Source organism: Accipiter gentilis, chromosome 7 (genome assembly GCF_929443795.1).
Source record: "Accipiter gentilis chromosome 7, bAccGen1.1, whole genome shotgun sequence".
NCBI classification, from domain to species: Eukaryota; Metazoa; Chordata; class Aves; order Accipitriformes; family Accipitridae; genus Astur; species Astur gentilis.
In genome coordinates, this window is record NC_064886.1 from 33,552,023 (window position 1) to 33,572,471 (window position 20,449).

The 20,449-nt window shown below is 36.4% G+C and overlaps 2 protein-coding genes across 2 annotated transcripts in view; one reads left to right on the forward strand and one right to left on the reverse strand.

Moving 5' to 3' along the window:
• The window catches only part of SS18L2 (SS18 like 2), a 191,577-nt gene that overhangs the window by 127,174 nt on the left and 43,954 nt on the right, over positions 1 to 20,449 (forward strand). The window lies entirely within an intron of this gene.
• Positions 1 to 20,449, reverse strand: part of LOC126041341 (transcription initiation factor TFIID subunit 4-like) — a 149,817-nt gene that overhangs the window by 114,414 nt on the left and 14,954 nt on the right. Inside the window, exons 3-7 of the mRNA XM_049806869.1 lie at positions 15,726 to 15,863; positions 14,208 to 14,435; positions 13,194 to 13,316; positions 11,387 to 11,476; positions 9,247 to 9,504 (exon numbers count right to left, since the gene is read on the reverse strand). Of these exons, the coding sequence (XP_049662826.1) occupies positions 9,247 to 9,504; positions 11,387 to 11,476; positions 13,194 to 13,316; positions 14,208 to 14,435; positions 15,726 to 15,863 (837 nt within the window). The remainder of the gene's footprint in view (positions 1 to 9,246; positions 9,505 to 11,386; positions 11,477 to 13,193; positions 13,317 to 14,207; positions 14,436 to 15,725; positions 15,864 to 20,449) is intronic.

Consider the following 20,449-nt stretch of genomic DNA (forward strand, 5'->3'; position numbering starts at 1 on the left):
TGGGTTCCAAAGTCAGATATACACAAGAAAGAAAAAAAAAAATGGTTTGTGCTGATCATATACTAGTCATTTTTTAAGTGTTAACTGGATATTCTCAAGGTTTCACTCACTACTAAGCCAAGTTCTGAAGTCCCTACCCAAAACTGAAACTGGGTTAGAAACTTAGAATTTGACCCATAAACAAACTGAAAAGAAAAAACCTGCAAGGGTCACGTCTAAGCAACAGCAAAATGTATGTTCATAAAATCAGGGACAAGGTAGGCACAGATGTAATAAACAGAAGATTCAAAAAGACGTGTGGATGCTGTAGATGTAATGAACAGAAGATTCAAAAAGACGTGTGGATGCTGCAGAGCTGGAAAAAAAAAATCCATAAATAAACTTTGAAAACAAAACACAGGCAAATAGCTGTGAATAAGATTACAACCACAACTCAGGCATGACAACTTCATAAGTCGTGCTCTTCACAGTCACAACTATGTCACTCCCATTGCATGTGTCTGCTGTTTCTGAATTACAAATCTCAGTCTCACAACCACAGGTATTCCCTCCTAGAAGACAAGACGCCACACTACACACCGCTATATGAAGCAAACAGGAACCACTGCATCTTTATTCAGCACCAGTCAGCATTATTCTTACAAAGTGCATCTAAAACCTTATTATTTAGCTGAATCATGAATAGCCAAACCTCTGACTTCAAAGTACGCTATGGAGAAAAAGAAAGGAGAAACAGTATTTTCAAACGAGACATAAAAGTAGAGAATGAAGAGGCTTGGAACAAATAGGAAATTGTTCCATCAGCAGGAACCAGGGCTCCCAAATCAGAAGGAAGAAAGGTGAAAACTACAAATAAGAAAAGACTAGTGAGGGAACAAGACCTGTAATGTAGTCTGGAGAAAAAAAGAAAGAAAAAAAAGAAAAAAAAAAAAACAACAACAAAACCAAATAAGGCCATTTTGAAATTACAATATTGCATTCTGTACATCCTAAAATATTAAAAGTTGGAAAGTTGTAATAAACCTGTGGATGTAGAAGTAATAGCAACAGCTACCTTGCAGAAAGAGAAAAGGGATAAAAAGATTAAGGATTCAGCTTCAACTGTGGACACTGAAGGAAAATGGAGGATTTGTATTAAGCACAGAAACGGAGCAAATGGATGTAAATTTACTTGGTCAAGACAGGCAGTGAGTAAACAGTGACACTCAGAGGGAGGAGAATAAAGTAGCTACCATGCTTAAAAACAGGAAAGAAATCGAGGTGATAAATGAAAATGAGGGATAAAGTTGAATTTGACTGCATTTTGATGCACAGGAAACATGTACAAGTTTATTTTAGTAAGTAAGACAGAATAGCCTGCAGGAAAAAAAAAAAAAAAAAGACTATATTGGTATGAAAAAGGAGGAGACTGTTGCCACTTTTACAATAATTTATTGGATGAGTTTTCAGAGAGTAGTGAAGAAAAGCAGCCATACCTTAACTGGCCAAAAGCCAGGCCAAAAAGGAGATGTGTGTGACCTGTGGATAGAATGACTATCTGGTATTACTGTAATTGTCTGCAATTAGATTTTTTTCTCTGTGAAGCAAGCAACTTCTTCTACAGTTCAGAACCAAGTGCTGTTTCACCTGATTAGTATTTTCACATGAATGCCCAAAAAAATGAGCCACTAACACCATTAAAGATAGGACAATATTTAACCATTTGAGATGACAAAAATCATTGCAATGTTTTCTTTATTATAAAATACATTCAAAAAATGTCCTTTTAACAAGTACTGTACTAGGACTTCAATGCACGTAAAAGTGCTGGAAGTGTAGAAAATGAATGAGAAATAAATTTTTCCAAGGGGCACAGATCAAAATCATCATCTTAAATTCCATACAGAAACAAATGAGCAACAGTACATACTCTCTAAAAGGAACAACTGCACCTTAACAAAGAGCAACATTTTACACTAACTTGAATTCCAGTTTCTATACAGTTTTAAGATGCACTTCAACACAGATGTCATCTTCAGATCCAAAAGTGATTAAGGAATGAACATTAGGAATTTGTTTCTGAAACAGAATGCGTAACCTTATTTGCAGACAAACAAGGGACATAGTAAAAACTGATGAATCAGAGGTAATTGACACTGCATTAAAATTTTTAAACAATCTAAACCACTCTTCATCAACTAAAATACTTCAAACTGTTCTAATCTTCTTGCCTATTTTCCCAACAGCATAAACATTATTATTATGTCCTTAACGTGGCCTGAAAAGTTTAGACAATGAACAAGGTACTAGCAAGATAGTCTGGAAGATGGTTAACTTAACATAATTATTTCATATTTCTTACAGCCTAAAAATACACACAATGAGTGTACCCCATCTAATGTTACCTATTCATATGCTGAGTAGATGCTGAATCCCAAATGGTCAGTTCATAAGCACCACTTTACTAACCCAGACTGATGTAGAAGATACAAAAGTGGATGTTTTGGTATACTGAGGTTATCAGAGACATTACTTCATCCTTCAGAAAAGGGGAGATCTTATTGCTGTCTGCAACCACCTACTGGGAAGATGTAGAGAAGATAGAGCCAGACTCTCTCAGAGGTGCAGAGCAGAAGGATGTGACACAATGGGCACAAGTTAGAATATGGGAAATTTCAATTTAATATAAGGGAAAAAAAAATTTACCGTGAGGGTGGGCAAGCACTGGAACAGGTTGCCCTGAGAGGCTGTGTCATCTCATCTTCAAGATACTCAAAACATGACTGGTCAAGGCCCGGGACACCATACTAACCTATAAGTAGGTGGTTGGACTAGACACCTCCAGAAATCCTTTCCAACCTTTTACCACTACATCCATATTCATAGCATGAATCATCTTATAAAAGTGCTGTCAGAAAAGGTAACAAGACAAGTCTTCAACGTTTACAGAAACTGTTCATAATTCTATCTCCACTAAAAAGAAGGGAAGCCATTTTCATTATTTCCACCGCTGAAGACAGCAAGCACAACAGCAAAACAGTAACAACAAAGGCACAGAAAATAGAAAAGATTTCATGTGATTTAGCCATTGCCTGGATTTGATAAGGAGTTTGGAAAATAGCAAAACTACCAAATAAAATTATGATCAAGACAGTGCCAACACAGCAGGTACTGTCATATACCAGCTTATTCCTCTTCAATTTATCAGAGTTGAAGAATCATCTCCTAGGCTGCTGCACTTCGAAGCTCTTAAAGTAACACACTGAAGCAGGAAAGTCATGGTATTGCTTCTCCAAGTACAATACATCAGAAGTTACCCAAATTTTTTTTCTATAAAATAACATTTTTCTGCAAAATAAGATGCACATTTCTCACAATAGAAAGTATTCTCCCTCTTTTTTTATTTCATCTTTCCACTTCTCCCCTTAACCGTCATCTGTCCACTCCACTAGTTATGCTCACTTAGGTTCACCATTTGTCTATTCCTCCGGACAAGTTCCTTCTCTCACTTTCCAAATGCTTCATACTACTCTGTCCATTTCTAAAATTCACTTTATTTTCACATCTGTAAAAAGGGATGTTTATACGAAGATGCTTACAGAAAACAAGCAGACTTACAAAGATGAAAAAAGGGTACTTAACAGTCACACCACTGATAACCAGAATAACAAAGTGGTGACAGCTGAAATACTCATTTTTCTTGAGGCCCTTCTTCAAAAAGCTTAGATTCAATGACTATATGAGAAAAAAGTAATAGTTATCTCTGGTCCTAATCTCAAGCCAAAAGGTATGAATCTTCTACCGTATATGTTATTGCAGGACAAAGAACAAATTACAGATGTCAACACAGACCAATAATTAACAACACAAATGACCAACAAATACAGACTGAGAAAGAATTCAGCCAAAGCACATAAAATGTATAAAAGTAGAAAGACTGCTAACTTCCATTCTCTTTGTCTTACCTGAACAGGAGATACTGAATAAAAATGAAAGCTACTACCTACAAACCATTGAAAGGAAAAGTCCTTGAGGACAATTAGATTAGAACTCACTGCTGAAGTTTTTCAGGACAAAGATTTTGCAAATCTAACAATCTACATGCTCCTTTACCAATGCAGATGCATGGGGTCCCAACAATATGCTTCCCCTTACTTGACAAGGGCTGCAAAATCAGTCTGACTCTACATAAATCACACTTTGCAACAAAAGCATCTGATCCAAAAGCTTAAGCATATGAAATAAAGCAATAAAAACAAAAGCATAGGAAATAGAAGCTTCTGCAAAGAATGGAAAATAAAAATAAATTTGGAAAATATATCCTTTACCAAGCATTTTTTCTCTCAATTAAGTTTTAAAAAAAAAAAAAGTATTGTGGAAGGAAGAAACAAGCCACTTGTACATGTACAAAATTCAAAATGGCTATGGTCTGATATGACATTTATCTTCACTCATGAGTAAACACTTGCTAACTCACTTGTGGCTATGCCACTTGTGATTTATCAGTCTACTCACTCCTGAAGATAAATGTCATATCAAACCTCAGCTATCATGTAATCTGGCAGCATTAACTTACAATGTTCATGCTCTTATGGGCCTACAACTCATATTTACCATTGTTTACCATGCTGTAATAGTAACAGTTACAATTTTTCAACAGTGCCTTGAAATTTGCATAAGCAATTCTTTTTCCTCCCAAATAAAACAAAGGGACTTTTTTAAAACTCAGCATGTAATTTTTAATGCTAATATGACAACAATATTGTTCCATTGAGTATATGTTTTCAAAGAAACAGTGAAGAAAAATAAAACCAAAAGCCACCAGATCACTTGTCCCACCTGCTCCTCAATTTATTATACAATTCTTCCTACAATATTTAATCTGGTCTAATTTTGAACGTTTTCAATGATTTCATCACTGCCTTTGGGAGCCTGATCTACCATCTAACAATCTGTCTTACTGTAAGGATATCTTGCCTTATATCCTGCCTAAGTCCTACTTTGCTTAATTATATCCTGATATTCATATTTATACTCTCTTAGACCACTCTAAATAATTCCTTGATATACTTTGATGTTTAAACCCTTAAAATATTTGTAAATATTTTTTATGCTCCCCTTTATCCAGTGTTTGACCAAGTTACTGTTTAGCCGGTTTCTTTTAGTCTTTGCTTTCAAGTCTGTCCTTTAATTGCCATCTTCTGTTACTGGTTTCCAAACAGCATTCATTGACAATACCCTCCTTATATTAAGGTACAGCCCACAAAATTCGGAAAGTAAAGTCCATGATAACTCAGAAAACTACTAGGCTGTATTTCAAATAGGCATACAATTTGTCAAGTATAGGCTTTGTTCCTGTTAATAGATCCCAGACGTCTACTGCTCAACAGCTATTTTTATTAAAATTTTATGGCACACCAAATTCCAAGTCAGTGACTAGATCTTTATTAGTTCATTAATAGAAACTACTCTTTTTATCCAAATAGCTGTCTTTTCCATTTCTAAGTTGCCTTGCACACAGGACAAAAAGAAAATGATTTCCTGTGAGTCACTAAAATGTGTACAAATTACCATCATTCAGCAACAGAAAACTGATGCCAGAAAAAGCTTCAGCAGGGAATTAAAAAAAGCAAAGAAGAACATCCCCATATAACATAATGCTGTTGTATCTTGTTTCCAATTTCCATTACTCTGTCGGATCTTGTGGGAGCCTCCAACCACTACGACAGTTCCTGGAAAAGTGTTAGTAAATGTTTCAGCAAATACTATCCTAATGTAACTTAGAAGATGGAGAAATCTCCCCTCTGGACGCTGTGCACAATTTACTGCTGCAACAATGGTCCAGATATATTTCTATGCATCTTTCCTAATCCTAAACCTGCACAAATCTTTATATTGCTTTACATATAATTAATTTCTTTTAATTAAGATGGATCACTTCAGATTTCTTACTGTTTCTATATCATTTAAATTTAATAATTGGCTTCAACCTCCAGGAATACTTTCTCCTTACAATGCAGTGTCAACACAATATATAAAGTGCTGATCGATCTCCATTACTCATCAATCTGCTTACAACTTCAACACATTTAATAAAGAATGTCTCTCTTATTCATAGAAATTTTATCTGCTGTTACACCCAAAACAAGACAGGTAATGTCTGCATATATAAAGCTATATAGAGCTCCTGCACCCCAAGAATGACATTTAGACAAACTTTGAACATTGCACTTAGAACAATTAAAAAAATTGATTGCTGGCTTATCTCATTAGTGTCTCATCAATAAAATATTAGCCTAAGATTATTCCCCTTTTCCCTAGCTAAAAGTAGTTACCAGTACTAACAGCACTATCTAGCTCTTTAGCACGCAGCTTTTTCATAGTTTTGGAACGTGACTGCAATACTTTACAGAACAGGTAGTCTCCTCCATCTCCACTAACACTATACGTTTTAATGCTGAAGTCTCCTTTGCACAAGCTGCATTGCATGCTGAACAGCATACACAGAATTCCCATGTTGCAAGATACCTCAATATAACTGGAAGAAGCACGACCACATCTGACCCCTTTGTAAAACAGAAAAGTCAAAAGAAAGGAACAGCTAACAGATTCTCCCCATTTTAAAAGAAACAAGACTACTGTAAACTGGCTGGTATGAAAGGATCTATATTCCTAAACAGGCTTGCCCTTCCGCAGCTGGACAGTTTGCAAAGCCAGCTGGAACTCTCTCCAGTGAGCTTCAGGCTTGGAAAATCTGGAGCTCAGCCAGTTTCCTCCATCAGTGCTGGCTACCCTCGGGCAAGCCAGCTGTAATCTTCCTCTTCCGGACAAGTCCCAGGCAAGATGGCCAGCAGCTCTTCACTGCGCTCTGATTTTGGGGAGCACCAAGAAGTGTGAAGAGTGTGATCACTGTGACCACAAAAAAGCCAATACTTATGAACAATTACTAATGTGATATGGAGATGCTGCTGGGTTATCTGCTTGGCGCCTGAGTTGATGGTTGTTGTGGTATGTAAGATTTTTTTCATCCAGTAACTCTGTCTGATGCTGCTTTTGTCTGTACAGAACTAATGTGAGCACCATTAAGAAGTGGGTGGTTAATGTCATGTGTGGTTCTATTAACTAATAACTGATAGATTGGAAGCAAATACAGAAAGTCAGTTTTGTGATAAGCCAATAAATTATAATTTTTAATGTATTCACTTCTCTAAATATTTTCTAGAAAATTAATAGCATTAAGCATAATTTTGCTCTGCGTAGTTTGCTACCTTTGAAAACGTTGTGCTCATTTCATGTATCCAGCAAGATGAAAATTCAGTCCTAGACCTGACTTACTTACAGACAGAAAAACAACTTCTTTAGCCCATCAGATCAATCTCCACAATATATTACTTTAGCAGTTTTCAGCTCCCTCATATTGGATAAGTATGCTGCATAAGATGACAGCAACTCTTCACATTGTTAATCTCTATACATGTTAGCATCACAATTGCTTGCTTTGAGTACGCATTGACATGTGAGAGAGACACAGAAGATGTCTCTCCCATAAATTTGGCTTTATCCCATTCTGAAAATACTCCACAAGAACTATAATTGTAAGAGTAAGAATTCCTGTGGACTTATTTACACATTTTTGCTGTACATCAGTGTTTCTCAAAGGGTGGGGTGCAACCTGCCTAGTGGGCACAGGAGTGTTTAAAGTGGGTTGCAAAACATTGGAAAAAGTTGTATTACCTGGCAGTAGTTTAGTCCTAAGACTGTGGTATGAGATAAGGCTAGACTTAGTAGCCATGAACATTTACACTTGTCAAGAACCTGTCAGGGGCTGTCAGAAATTTGCTTTCCCCAGGACAGGGAGTAATTTTTACACCTACTGCCTGTATTTACAACTAGTTCCTGCTCCCCTACCTTGAAGAACCAAACTTATTGTAAATTCAGTCTTAGGAAACGTGGACAAATCAGAAAAAAAGTCACAAGAAGTCTGAGGAACACTTTTCTAACTAATACAACAGTCCATAAGAGGTAGGGAGAACCTATTTTAGAAAAAGAAAGAATGATGCGGCTGAACAGAAAGCAGACGAATTAAGGCACAAAATATCCAAATGTCTTGTGTGTATTACAAAAGCCAGAGTCAGAAGTTTTAGCATCTAAGATGGTCTTACGCATTAAAACTATGCTCACTAAAAGACGGTGAAATTATACTAATTTCATTTTAAAGTTAGTAATTTAACTGCTAGACAGCATCTGTAAGGTTCAAAAGACATGGCTTTGATGGCTCAGACATTTTCAGATTGTGCACTGCTACTTTTAAATTAAAGCAAAAGAAATATTTTCCCTCCACACACCCTACAAATTATTTATAACCTTTATAGAGCCTATAAACTCAAGGGTAGATCACTGTAAGGTTTTACATTACCATATGTGCATTTCTGAATCTTGATAATATAAATTTTTACCAACTTACACCTTCTGGAACTTGTCAATTTGATTTTGAAAACTAAGTCAAGTACTTTACTCATACATACACAGAAAGCACAGACAAAGAAACTCTTAGATCTTTCCTTGAAGGATGACAATGCCTGTATAAACTCAAGGCCTTGTAAAAGTTCTAAATGTATTTTAATTACAACTGTAAACACACATGCAAGATCCTACATAACAGCACGATAAATTCACCACACTCAGTGAGTAACTGACTGTATAGTTGCCTTACTGATAGTGCCTTTGAAATTAATGAGTCTAAGTACATAATACTCCAATATGCACAACAACGATATATTTCAGTAAATAAAGTATGGCACTATTTCTAAACAAAACATGCCGGTACAGTACAGCTATTCTTCTACAAGATTTTATAACTATGTGTAGAAGAGTTTAAAATGAGACACAGTTAATTTTAATGCAGACTAATCTAAGCAAAGCAGCATACCTAATGACATACTAAAAATTATATTCTTGCCTGTAAGTCTTGAAAAGCTTTCTGTTCTACATTTGTAATTAACTCAAATTCCACTGTGCTCATATACCAATCACTGCATTCCAGACAAAAAGGCCAAGAGTGTACTTTCTTAAATTTAAGCTATGAAGTTATTTAAACTAATGGTTGAACATACATGTGAACTGCCATAAAATGAGGTACTACTATGTATCACAGAATATGATACAAACAAACAAAAAAGTATTTTCCCAAACAAGCTGTAATAAAAACAACATTGAAAACTGCTATTCAGCATGTTAAGAAATTCTCTTTTATACTACAGTACCTACCAGTTGAGAACTCTGATTTGACTGTACCACCTTAACCTGAGGAGGCTGCACTGTATTTGATACAGAGACTGTGCAAATGTTGTTTGGTTGCCTTATTCCTATTGTCTGCGTTGTGACAACAGAGGAAATGCTTCCAGAGGCAGACTGAGGTATAACTTGTGATAGCTTGGTTTGTTGAAGTGACTGCTGAGACGGCTGTCCTTGCAAAACTGAATGTTGACTATTCAGTAAAGATTGTCTCAATGCAGGTAGACTTTTCTAAAAACAGAAGAAAGTTTATGAAATATCAAACTTAGCAGGTTGACAAAAAATATTTTAAAATTTGCTGTAAACATATTAAAAGAATGCAGCTTTCTTTCCAATTTTACTATCTGCCTATTCATTAAAATGAAGTAAGATTGAACATATTTTCTAAGAGGGAAGGTTCAGTTTACATTTTTAATACGCTTTCCATTTGGATTTAGCAACCCTGTAGATTTTGATGAGCCCTAATTCCACTGTAGCAGTAAAATAAACCACTCCCCTTTCTCAAGACTATGTAGAACTTGTAGCTTAGGTCTTTGGAAGGGCAAAACATGGAAATAGAAAAGGCAGAACCATAGGAACAGCCCTATTCCCATTGCATGCTAGAAGTAGTAAGCTACACCAATTTACTTCTCCTGACATGCCTCCAGTACCTAGAACAAGATGATTTAACTCTTGATGCCCTACAGCAATAGCTGTTTACTGTATTATTACTGATCTAATGTATTCTGACTGGATTAGAAAAGTGTACTATTTTATGCTTCATGTTCAGACCAGTTCAACCAAAAAATACAGTTCTAAAAGGCTATACTGTACCTTCACGAATAAACTTTTTACTTTTTAAGTGGTAGTAGCATTCTTTTGAAGTGCTCCCCCCAGGCAGCTGTAGAATGCAACAGTGTTTAGCCCGAGCTACAGTTCTTCCTAAACTTCGAATATTTATTTAAAAACTTAATGGCTGTTGCTGAGAAAGGACTTCAAAGAAAGGAAACAAGTTAAAACTTATCATGATGCTAGAAGTGACTGCACTATAAGAGCAGGAAAAGGCATAAATAAGGGTTAATGATAACTTGAAAAAACAGAAGCAGAGGGAAAGAGTTCTGAAAAAAAGTTGAAGGGAGAGAAGAAAGAAAAGAAATCTGCCCTAAACTGAGAAGTTTTGGACTAGAAGAAAAATGCTTTTAAAATTATAGTTGTGGTTTTGTTGGGGCATGATTAAACACGCTTTGTATGTTTGTATATAATCTTGCATATGGAAGCTATTGTAGCTAATGTACAAGAACCAATTAAAAGTTAAATTTATCCCCACGTATACTAACTTAGGACCCAACAATAAATCCATTTGGTATCACATTGGAACTTCTATTATAGATTAGTTCCAGATTACAAGCAGGATCAGCTAATCAATTATTTCAACAGTATTATCCAGTTTAGTTTTTTGTAATCACCATGGCACGTGCATTGAAAGTTATCAATGACTCAAATGTAGATTACAAAACCAACATGGAAAAAGCTTATTAAATTACTTGAAGCATTCTATAGAAATAACCTGTGACTCTTCCAAACGTGAATGCTGTACATCTTCACAAAAAATGACCTACTACCATAGAAAAGTATATGCATTATAACAGTAAAGGATCACTACAGAATAGACAATGGATGATTTCCAAACTAGGGAGTAACTGGTTTTTTATAAAAATCCAGTAACTACCATGTTCTAGATCAGGGCTACTCAAGCAGCGAACTCCAGATCAGCTCTGGACAACAAATTAATTTTTCTTAAACCTAAACCAAGGCCCCGAACACTTGAGGTCTCCCTTCTGTAGGAAACCCTTATTTCTTACCATTCTCTCAACCTGTCAGGGAGCAGTCAGCTGCAGCACACAGCCACAGCTCCCAACACAAAAGCAGTAAGCAGCACCTGGCCGGCCTGATAGAGATGGACCCTGCACGCCACTTGCAGTCAAGATTTCAGCAGAAACTGGCAGCACAAAGTAAAAATTGAGTAGTCCTGCTCTAGACAGGAAAAGCTAATTCCATTTAAAAAGTATATTCAAAAACTTAATACATGTATTTCAATGCAAATGTTAATACATCTAAACAATGTTCACATTACCTTAAGGAAAGGTACAAGATATGGCTGAGGAGATGATTTGAGTTCCGACTGAAGGCGGCCTGTAAATTCTTCTGGATCAATCTTTGCATCCTTCAGGGGGAAGGAAAAAAAGCATCAAGAACTCAATTCAGTTGTTTGGTTGCTTTTCTTCCAGATAATATCCACGTATATATCTCTAGCTAAACAGGCTACCATATCAAGAAGAACTTTCAAAGCTGAAGTCCCTCAACTCCTCTACATCTATAAAATTCTTCTGTCAAGAGCTAATTTATGTAACATGTTACTCAGAATTCAGGGAGTTCCCTTGGGGATGCACAACTTAAGACATGAGATCCCACAAACACTCAAATCTTTTTTTGGAATTCCATTCTCTTGCTAACATTTACACAGTGATTTCTCTTTAAAAATATTAATAAAAAAAACAGGTTGTTGAAGTAAACTTACATACTATTAAAAAATTTGTCAGCCCTTGTAATCAGAAAATATCTTTACTTAATTCCAAAACAAATCTTGAAGATTCAATTTAACTTAGTAGAATATGCGTACGCATATATATAAAACTATATATGTAAAGCATATGCATATATAAAAACTATACATATAAGTATATATATAAAATTTTCACCTATATAAATGTATGTAAGTGTATATAGTCACAAACTATACACTTATAAATATATGAAATATATATTCAGTAGTTTACTTAATAGTTAATACAGGAGAACTCTATAACCCAGGTGTATTTTATAATACTTCTAGAGTACCATTAGTTACAATCTCAGGTTGTAGTAAGAATATTCATAAGCTTTCCTGGACTGATACAGAACAAGAACAAAACCAAAACAACCAAAACAACCTTCAATAAAAATGTTTTATATATGTGTCTCAACATTTTGTTTGAAATATTGTAAGTAGTTATCTTAGTTAATCTTTCTTAGTTTTCAAAAGTTAAAAAAAAGTTTTTCCTGGAACCACAGAATATTATTGTTGAATAGCTCATACTTGAAAAAAGTCTTAGGCTTGTATAAAATACACAGGTTTGTCTGTCAATGAATTCAAAGAAATATGTATCAATTCTGTTAAATCCAAGTTCTTCATAGACTGTATTTAATTTCTTTGAAAAAGCTTGACCGTTCGTCCAGCTCCACAGTAACATCTGTCTGCAACTCATTTACACAATTCACCAAAACACCTGTTGCACTGGAAACTACAGTTAAGTCAAGACTTTTTCCAGGCACAAGAACTGTAGCTGAAACACAACTTTGCCCCTTGTAATCCACTTGCAGTTAAGGCTTGATGCAGGGGCATCTGTCTGCAGAACTGCTTGAACTCAGCAGCTTAGCAAAATACTTTTCCTTCAGTCCTAGAAACTCTAAATCACATTGTGGAGGCATATATCTACATTCATTCTGTGGTTAAAACTTTCGACAGCTTCTTAGTGTTTCAGAAATGACTATGGTTTGGAGGAAAAGAAACTTTATGAATCCTCAAGAAAAAAAAAATATCTGTATTTTACTCTGTTTTTCTAAATAAATGACTGAAATATTGTCCATCAAAACAAGAGTGGTTTTGATGAATGCATACTAAATACTTTGTTGCATTTCCCCTTTCAGCAACTAAGGGAAAGCCTACCTTTAACAGATTTTTGAAGATATGTAATGTACAGTATATTTGCATTTTGGTGTAGCCAGACTCCTTTCACTTTCATTACAGCAAAAAAAATTAAGATCAAAGCAATAGTTTTCAGCATACATAAACAACAAGCTTAATAGATAACTGACAAAATGAAAGATAACTAAATATTTACCAACAAATCTTGAACCAGAGCTTTCACATTACGAGATGTTTCTGGAGATGGTGAATTATGAGAAGCAAGTTTTATAAGGGTAGCTAAAAAGTTTTTGCATTTTTTCACGTTCTCTTGCATTTCCTGCAAAAGCCAAAGAAAACAAATATCAGATCCATGCTGTTTTCCAATCAGGATCCATGTATGCTCTGATCACTGTAAATAGGGAAAATGATGAAATTGTTCTAATTCAGGCAGGACATATTTGAAATACATCTGCAGCTATTTTACTATTACCTGACATTTTCTTCACTTCTTTATGTAACTGAACATCATACCTCACGAATACTAACAAAAAAAAAAAAATCAATGACAGAAATATATTTAATTTTTTACAGTCTGTTTTGATGAAAATAACCTTAAATATGAGAAGTAACAACAATTTGTGGGAGTTGCATTCTCCTTTGAGATGCCCAATACACAATGTACAATGTTCCCCAAGCTATCTTATTTTGTTAAATTATTGATTCAGTATGTTTTTGTACAAAGCAGCTACAGCAGTAAAATCAAATTAGAAATAGTCTTCAAACATCGTCATATCTAATCTTTTCTTCATCAGTAGGAAAACAGATGCTTTCATTTTTTCAAGCCATCGTTTTTATGTGGTGCAATTACTCTGAGAAACAGAAACGTTACACTTCAGTGTAACCACCATTTTGAGGCCCAGCAGCATGATAATAATGAAGTCCATAGAGCGAAGGCCTGATTGTTCTGTCTACAGAAACAGAATAGTTCTTTCACTACTGACATGGCAAGATGGGGAAAGGTGACCACAAGTGTTCTTGCTCCCTCTCACAATTTGTATTCTATTTAGTTGAAATGACGGGAAGGGTTTCTTGTTTGTAAAGTATTTTTTCCATCACAGGAACCATGCTTGCGCAAAGAAAAAGTTCTTTCTGCTTCTGAATAGACCTGAGAAGTTCACAAAGTACTATGAAAACCAAGTATCCAGTATTTTAAAACTTGCCAACTTACCTGTGACACAACTGTAGTTCCAGGTACAGGAGAGCTTGGTATGACCTGGGGCTGTGCTGGTACTTGTGCTGTTGTATGAGGTGGAAGTGGCAGCCGAGGCTGACCCTGGTTTTGTGCTGAAGCTTGAGTATGTCCACCAGTAATTACTGCGGGTTGTTGAGAGGCTGATGTTCCCGTTGCTACTGTCGTCTTGAATAAATTTTGAGTGCTCGTTGTAGCTACTGATACCTATTAATGTTTTATATTGAAAAAACAGGTAATTATCTTCTTTTAATTCTTGTACTCAAACACAAAGCTCTTGAAAACCTGACAATAAAACGTGTTTCCTTTCAAATACACCCTTACTGACAAAATAAAACCATTGACTTTGCTTACTTACCATAACCCTAATTTTGTCACCCTTTACTGAACAGTGAGAGTCCTCATTTAAAGTTCTTTTTATTACAAAATTAAATGTACCACTAAAAAATGCGTTGCTATTATCCAGCCCTTTAAGTCACCATGACGATGTAACTCCCTTAACTCAACTTTCTGTAAATTTGGGCCTTAATATAAACAAGTCAATTTCCAATGATCTGTGGTCATGTCATCAGGTTTACAATTATCTAAACCACATAGTTACAGTGACAGCTCAGATCGAGATGACACAAATGCACTAACACAGCTGCCCAACCTCATCTGAGCCCAGCAGCAGCACGTACGCTTTCGCACCAGCGCGCAGCCCTAGTGAACAAAACGGTCCTGGGCCTAGCTGGGCCGCACGCAAAGACCACGCCGCGCACTCCTCAATTTTAGGAAGCTGGAAAGCTTATCAGGCTGCACAGAGCACCACGGATCACCCCCTCATCCATCCAGTTCAGCTCTCACGCTTTATCTGACCTAGTGAGCCACCCTTCCAAGTGCCAAAAAGTCTCAGACAGACACACCAAAGGGGACTGCAGAAGCTAGAGAGCCCAGCCAGGCAACATAACATGCCGAGCAGAAGGTACCAGGACCTCCCAATCCAGCCTGACTGCAGCGCTTTGCTCCGTCCTGGGCACGGACGCAGAACAAGCCGACCCAGGCACCGGCACTGCGATGCCACAGGTGATGTGTGGATCCTGGGGCGCTGGCGACCACACGGCAGAGACCATAGCTCTCAACAGGGGACAAATGTAGTGCACCATGTCCACCACTGCAACAGTATTTGTGAATCCAACTGATCTAAGTTTTTTCTTAAAAAAAAAAACAAACAAACAAAAAAAAAAACAAAAAAAAACCAAAAAAAAAAAGCTTAAAACTGAATCTATAGTGCCCCCAAATTTTTTATCATTGAGGAAAGAGCAAAAAATAAGATCCAGACTATCACTCAGCACCTGCGTAACACAGTCTGACTGACTATACATTCACTATTAATTTCTGGGATTACGTTTGCGATAAAAGCGCACATGAACATTAAAATTCACTTTCGAAAAAACATGTGAATACAAACATCCTTTTCTTCACCCATATTTTCCTTTTTATATTCTTACTACTTACTGTGGTATGTGAAAGAATAGAGCCTCCTGGCAGAGTTGCGGCAGACGTAGCACTGACAGGTGTAGCAGTTGATTGAACAACTTTGGCTTGCACTGGAAGTCCTAGGCGGACAGTAGATGTGGCTACAGAAGTTGGTTGCTAATAAAGGGAAAACAAGCATTTTATTTTTTTTCCTCCTTCATAACTTGATCTCCAAGACTTTTTAATAATAGTGATTACATGAATAATCATTACTAATGCTGAAAAAACCCCGCCCAAAACAGTAACATGTTCTTAAATATATATTCACAAATAATGCAAAAATGAACTTTCTTATGTTCAATGATACATTTGCAATATTTCTCCTATAAGCTACTTCTCATACAGCTATATGGAAAAGATTAGAAAAAATAGGATGTGACCTGCAAAAAATTGATGTTACATTAAAGTATTGGTTCAGCTGCAATATTTACATGTCAGTATTCGTGAATATTTGAGTTTATAATTGCCAGTAACACATATTGATCCTTTTGATATTTACTGGCCTGTTCTAATGCTTTTTCTTGAAGGAATTTTATATGTAGAGAAAAGTCAGAGAGCAAAAAAATATTTTCAAAATAATTTCAGATTAAATTATATAGAAAATAACTTGTATAGAAATGAAGTCTAAGCATTTGGAGAATCTCTGTCATAGAATGCACACTCTGTAACCAGACAGCAACTAGAATGTTCAGTGCAGATAGAGGAAAATTACTGACTTAACAGCCTTTCACTCAGTAGCCTACTCTACAACTCAGTAAATTTGTCTCATGCAGCAAACATATTAATTGTTTTTGCAATTTACTTTATTTGAGAGACTGAAATCTCTTACCATCATATAAAAGGACAAGATTTAGGAATTTAAAAAAAGTCTCCAGGAAAGTTGTTATTTAATTCTAGAAGAATGTAAATACCATTATGGAAGAAATACATCACACAATATGGCAATTATGACAAAAAGAGAACAGCTCATTATTAAAAATGGAGGCCCCACTGGTCTCTTCTAACTTGCATTTATTAAGACTTGCATTCAAACACATACTTAGAAAAGACAAATTTTCTAAGTGGCTGGAGTAATAAATCATGGACAATATTACTTCTCACAAGATAAAACTAATTTTCCTTGATTTACATTTTAAGTTATATGTCTCTATAATTAATATTTTATAAACAATTTTCCTTGATTTACATTTTAAGTTATATGTCTCTATAATTAATATTTTATAAACAATTTTTTATTTTATATTGTCTATTAAACCTACATAAAATAATTCTTCAAAGAACATCCAGTATACTTAGGAGATCTCCAAAAGGAACAGAGGCCCAGGCAGGCTTTCAAAGCCCCAAGCATTCCCTACCAATCAGTCCAGCAACATCATCTACTGGATATCAAACTTCTGTACTTGGGGAAAAAAAACCAAAATAAAATAAAATAAAATAAATAAAATCTATCTGACATCTGAACAAATTGGGTTTTTTGTTTGGATAGCTTTCAAGATTTTAAAAATCTTGACTAGGGATGTCTTCCATACTGAGACAGCCTAGAGGCAATAAACAGCATCATTATGAACAGGTAGAATTGTCTGGTTTTTTGGAAGAAGGATCTGTGCTGGTTTTGGCAGGGACAGAGTTAGTTTTCTTCACATATGGGGCTGTGATTTAGATTTGTGCTGAACACAGCGTTGGTAACACAGGGATGTTTTGGTTACTGCTGAGCAGTGCTTACCCAGAGCCAAGGGCTGTTCTGCTCCTCAGCCCACCCCACCAGCGAGGAGGCTGGGGGGGCACAAGGGGTTGGGAGGGGACACAGCCGGGACAGCTGACCCCAACTGACCCAAGGGATGTCCCAGACCGTACGGCGTCGTGCTCAGCACAGAAAGCTGGGGGAAGAAGAAGGAAGGGGGACGTTGGGAGGGATGGCGTTTGTCTTCCCAAGTCACCGTTAGGCGTGATGGAGCCCTGCTGTCCTGGAGATGGCTGAACACTGCCTGCCCGTGGGAAGTGGGGAATGAATTCCTTGGTTTGCTTTGCTTGTATGCGCAGCTTTTGCTTTACCGCTTAAACTGTCTTTATCTCAACACAGGAGTTAACTCACTTTCACTCTTCTGATTCTTTCCCCCATTCCACCCGGGCAGAGGAGCGAGCGAGCAGCTGTGTGCTGCTTAGTTGCTTGCTGGGGTTAAACCACAACAGGATCATATAAGCTTTTTCTGGTTTTCTAAATACCGTACCTCTTTTCTCCATTATAAAGAACATCACTTGCTTCAATTTCCTTAAAATATTGGTTGAATGAAACTATATTTACCTGATGAATGTTTGCATTTAAAAACATAAATACTGTGCATCTTGTTCATTTGCTTAACCTCAGTGTTTCCAACCTAAAAATACAGCATGCCTGTGATATCTGCCCCCTTCTTGTCAGTGCTTCCAGAGGTGAGGATTTACAAAGCAAGCAGATAACCAGGCAAAATTCTGGCAGCTACTCAGTTCCAAGAAAGATCTGCAGCCAGAAATCTGCAAATACATAGCTCAGGCTGCTAGCTAGAGCATTTTTCTCAGCTAATAAAAGCCCACAATTCATCACAGGAACATACTTGAAAACAAAACTGCATATAATTAAAATATAAAATTTCAGTATCGTAACAGTGCATTATCCAACTAAGTATGTGTATTCAACTGTGCAGTCCACAGGAGAAAACTGTGCAACATGAAGACTAAATTCACCCTCAGTTTTAAAAATCAATAGTGACAAAAGCCTCTGATACAAAATGGCAGTAAAATCTATTAATGTGTTGGATATGAAGAAAAAGCCTTACTACCAAAGAACTGCAAACAAAGCAATGCAACAGTTTACTAACGTGGTTCCAAAACTCATAAAGAGGTAAGTATGAAATGAGTGGATGAGAAACAAAACAAGGAACTAGCCCAGAGAAATTCTTAAGTATCATGGAAATGATCTTCAAATGACAGCTACAAGTTGCCAGAAGACACTATAAGGACTCCCAACACAAATACTTCAAGAACTGGTAAAAACTATTTAGAAAATAGCTGTGCTTTCTATGAAATCAAAGCTGTAAACATATCTCATGAGAAATCCATCAAAATGAAAACAAAAATTATCAACATTATATTAAAAAAAAATCATAACCCAATGTGTCAAGCTCCTACTGGAACAATCTAAAAGAATTTATGGTGTTCTTTAAAGAACTACTAGTTTGGTATGATGCTATTAAATTCCAAAATTACCACAAGAGGCTTAGAAAGGAATATATTTTCAAACGTAACTGTATTATCTTTGATTAGACACATCACATATTTTTACATTTCCTAAATACATGAAAGTAATGTTTAAGAGGCTTTTTCCCTGTACTCAGGCATTAACAGGCAGGAAACTAGAACATGAATGAACACAGTATATAATCCACTACCCATCTCCATGGGGACACTTGAGAATGCTTAAGATAGCCTTTTGTATACACACTTGAGCCAGCTCTGTCCACACAGAGATCAGAAATTCTAAGTGGAGAACAGCACAGTGCTACTGTGGAAATAAGGATTTCAAAATGGATCTGGCTTACATCTGGCCAGCTTGAAGAAGGGATGTCCCAAGGTTCGTTCTGCCTGCACAAGTCATGCAGATAATGCAAGTGACTCCAGTTTCAGGGTGCAACAAGTCACTTCCACAAAGACAGTCAGCGCACATTAGAATTGTTCATGGAATAAATCAGCATGGAATTACTCTGTATCCTGGAAATTCACTCCCTAAATAACTACATCTTCACTTTCCTGTCTAGACCTTCTCCCCAGAGCCCTGGACACGTGAATACTAGAGAGGCAAAGCTCAAGACGTAAACAGGAGCAAATGACATTGTACCTGCTGTGCACAAACAAGCTGCTTCTATAGTTGAAGGAATATACAAGGCTGCATTTGAAAAAGCAGGCCACTTGGAGAAAATAAGCAAAAATATCCAAGGATTATCTGTCGCTGCAAAGGCAGGACTACACCAGTTTTAGGGACGGCATTGTGTACTCACAGCTTTATAAAAACAAGACAATTTAAACTGCCACAAGTTGGTACACTGATGTATGTAAATCCTTGGAAAGAGGTTTGTGGCATACTTGTATTTTGTACTATAGTACCACCTACTGATGAACGCTCAGGGTACCAGCAACACAGTCTGCACTACAAAGCAAGAGAGCTTACTTTTGACAAGTATGCTGCATATATTTTTCCATGATCAGCCCTGTCAATAAACTTGGCCACTATCAACCACAAAAGGAAGAAAGAAAACATGCCAATAGCATTTTAACAAACATTAACACAAAAGCAGGGACAAGTTTATCATGATACACATCATGACACCTCTTTATGCGTCTTCCACGACATGGCTTCACTAGGTATTACACAAAACTTAATTTTAACAGAATATGACCTTTAAGTTCAGATTTAAATTTGCAAAATCTGAAATAAAAGTCAATTTTATTTTTAACCATTAATCCAGAAGACTTCTTACAAACAAAACAGGCCATGCTAAGATGCCCTGATGCCTCAAACAATAGAAGACAGTGTTTAACAAAGAAAAAAAACTGAAGTGGGATCACAGACAATGGCAGAAGCATAGGCTAAACGTCAAATCTGGTAACTCATTTGTATCGGGTTTGCGAGGCAAGGTTTTGGTAGCAGGGGAGCTACAGAGGTGGCTTCT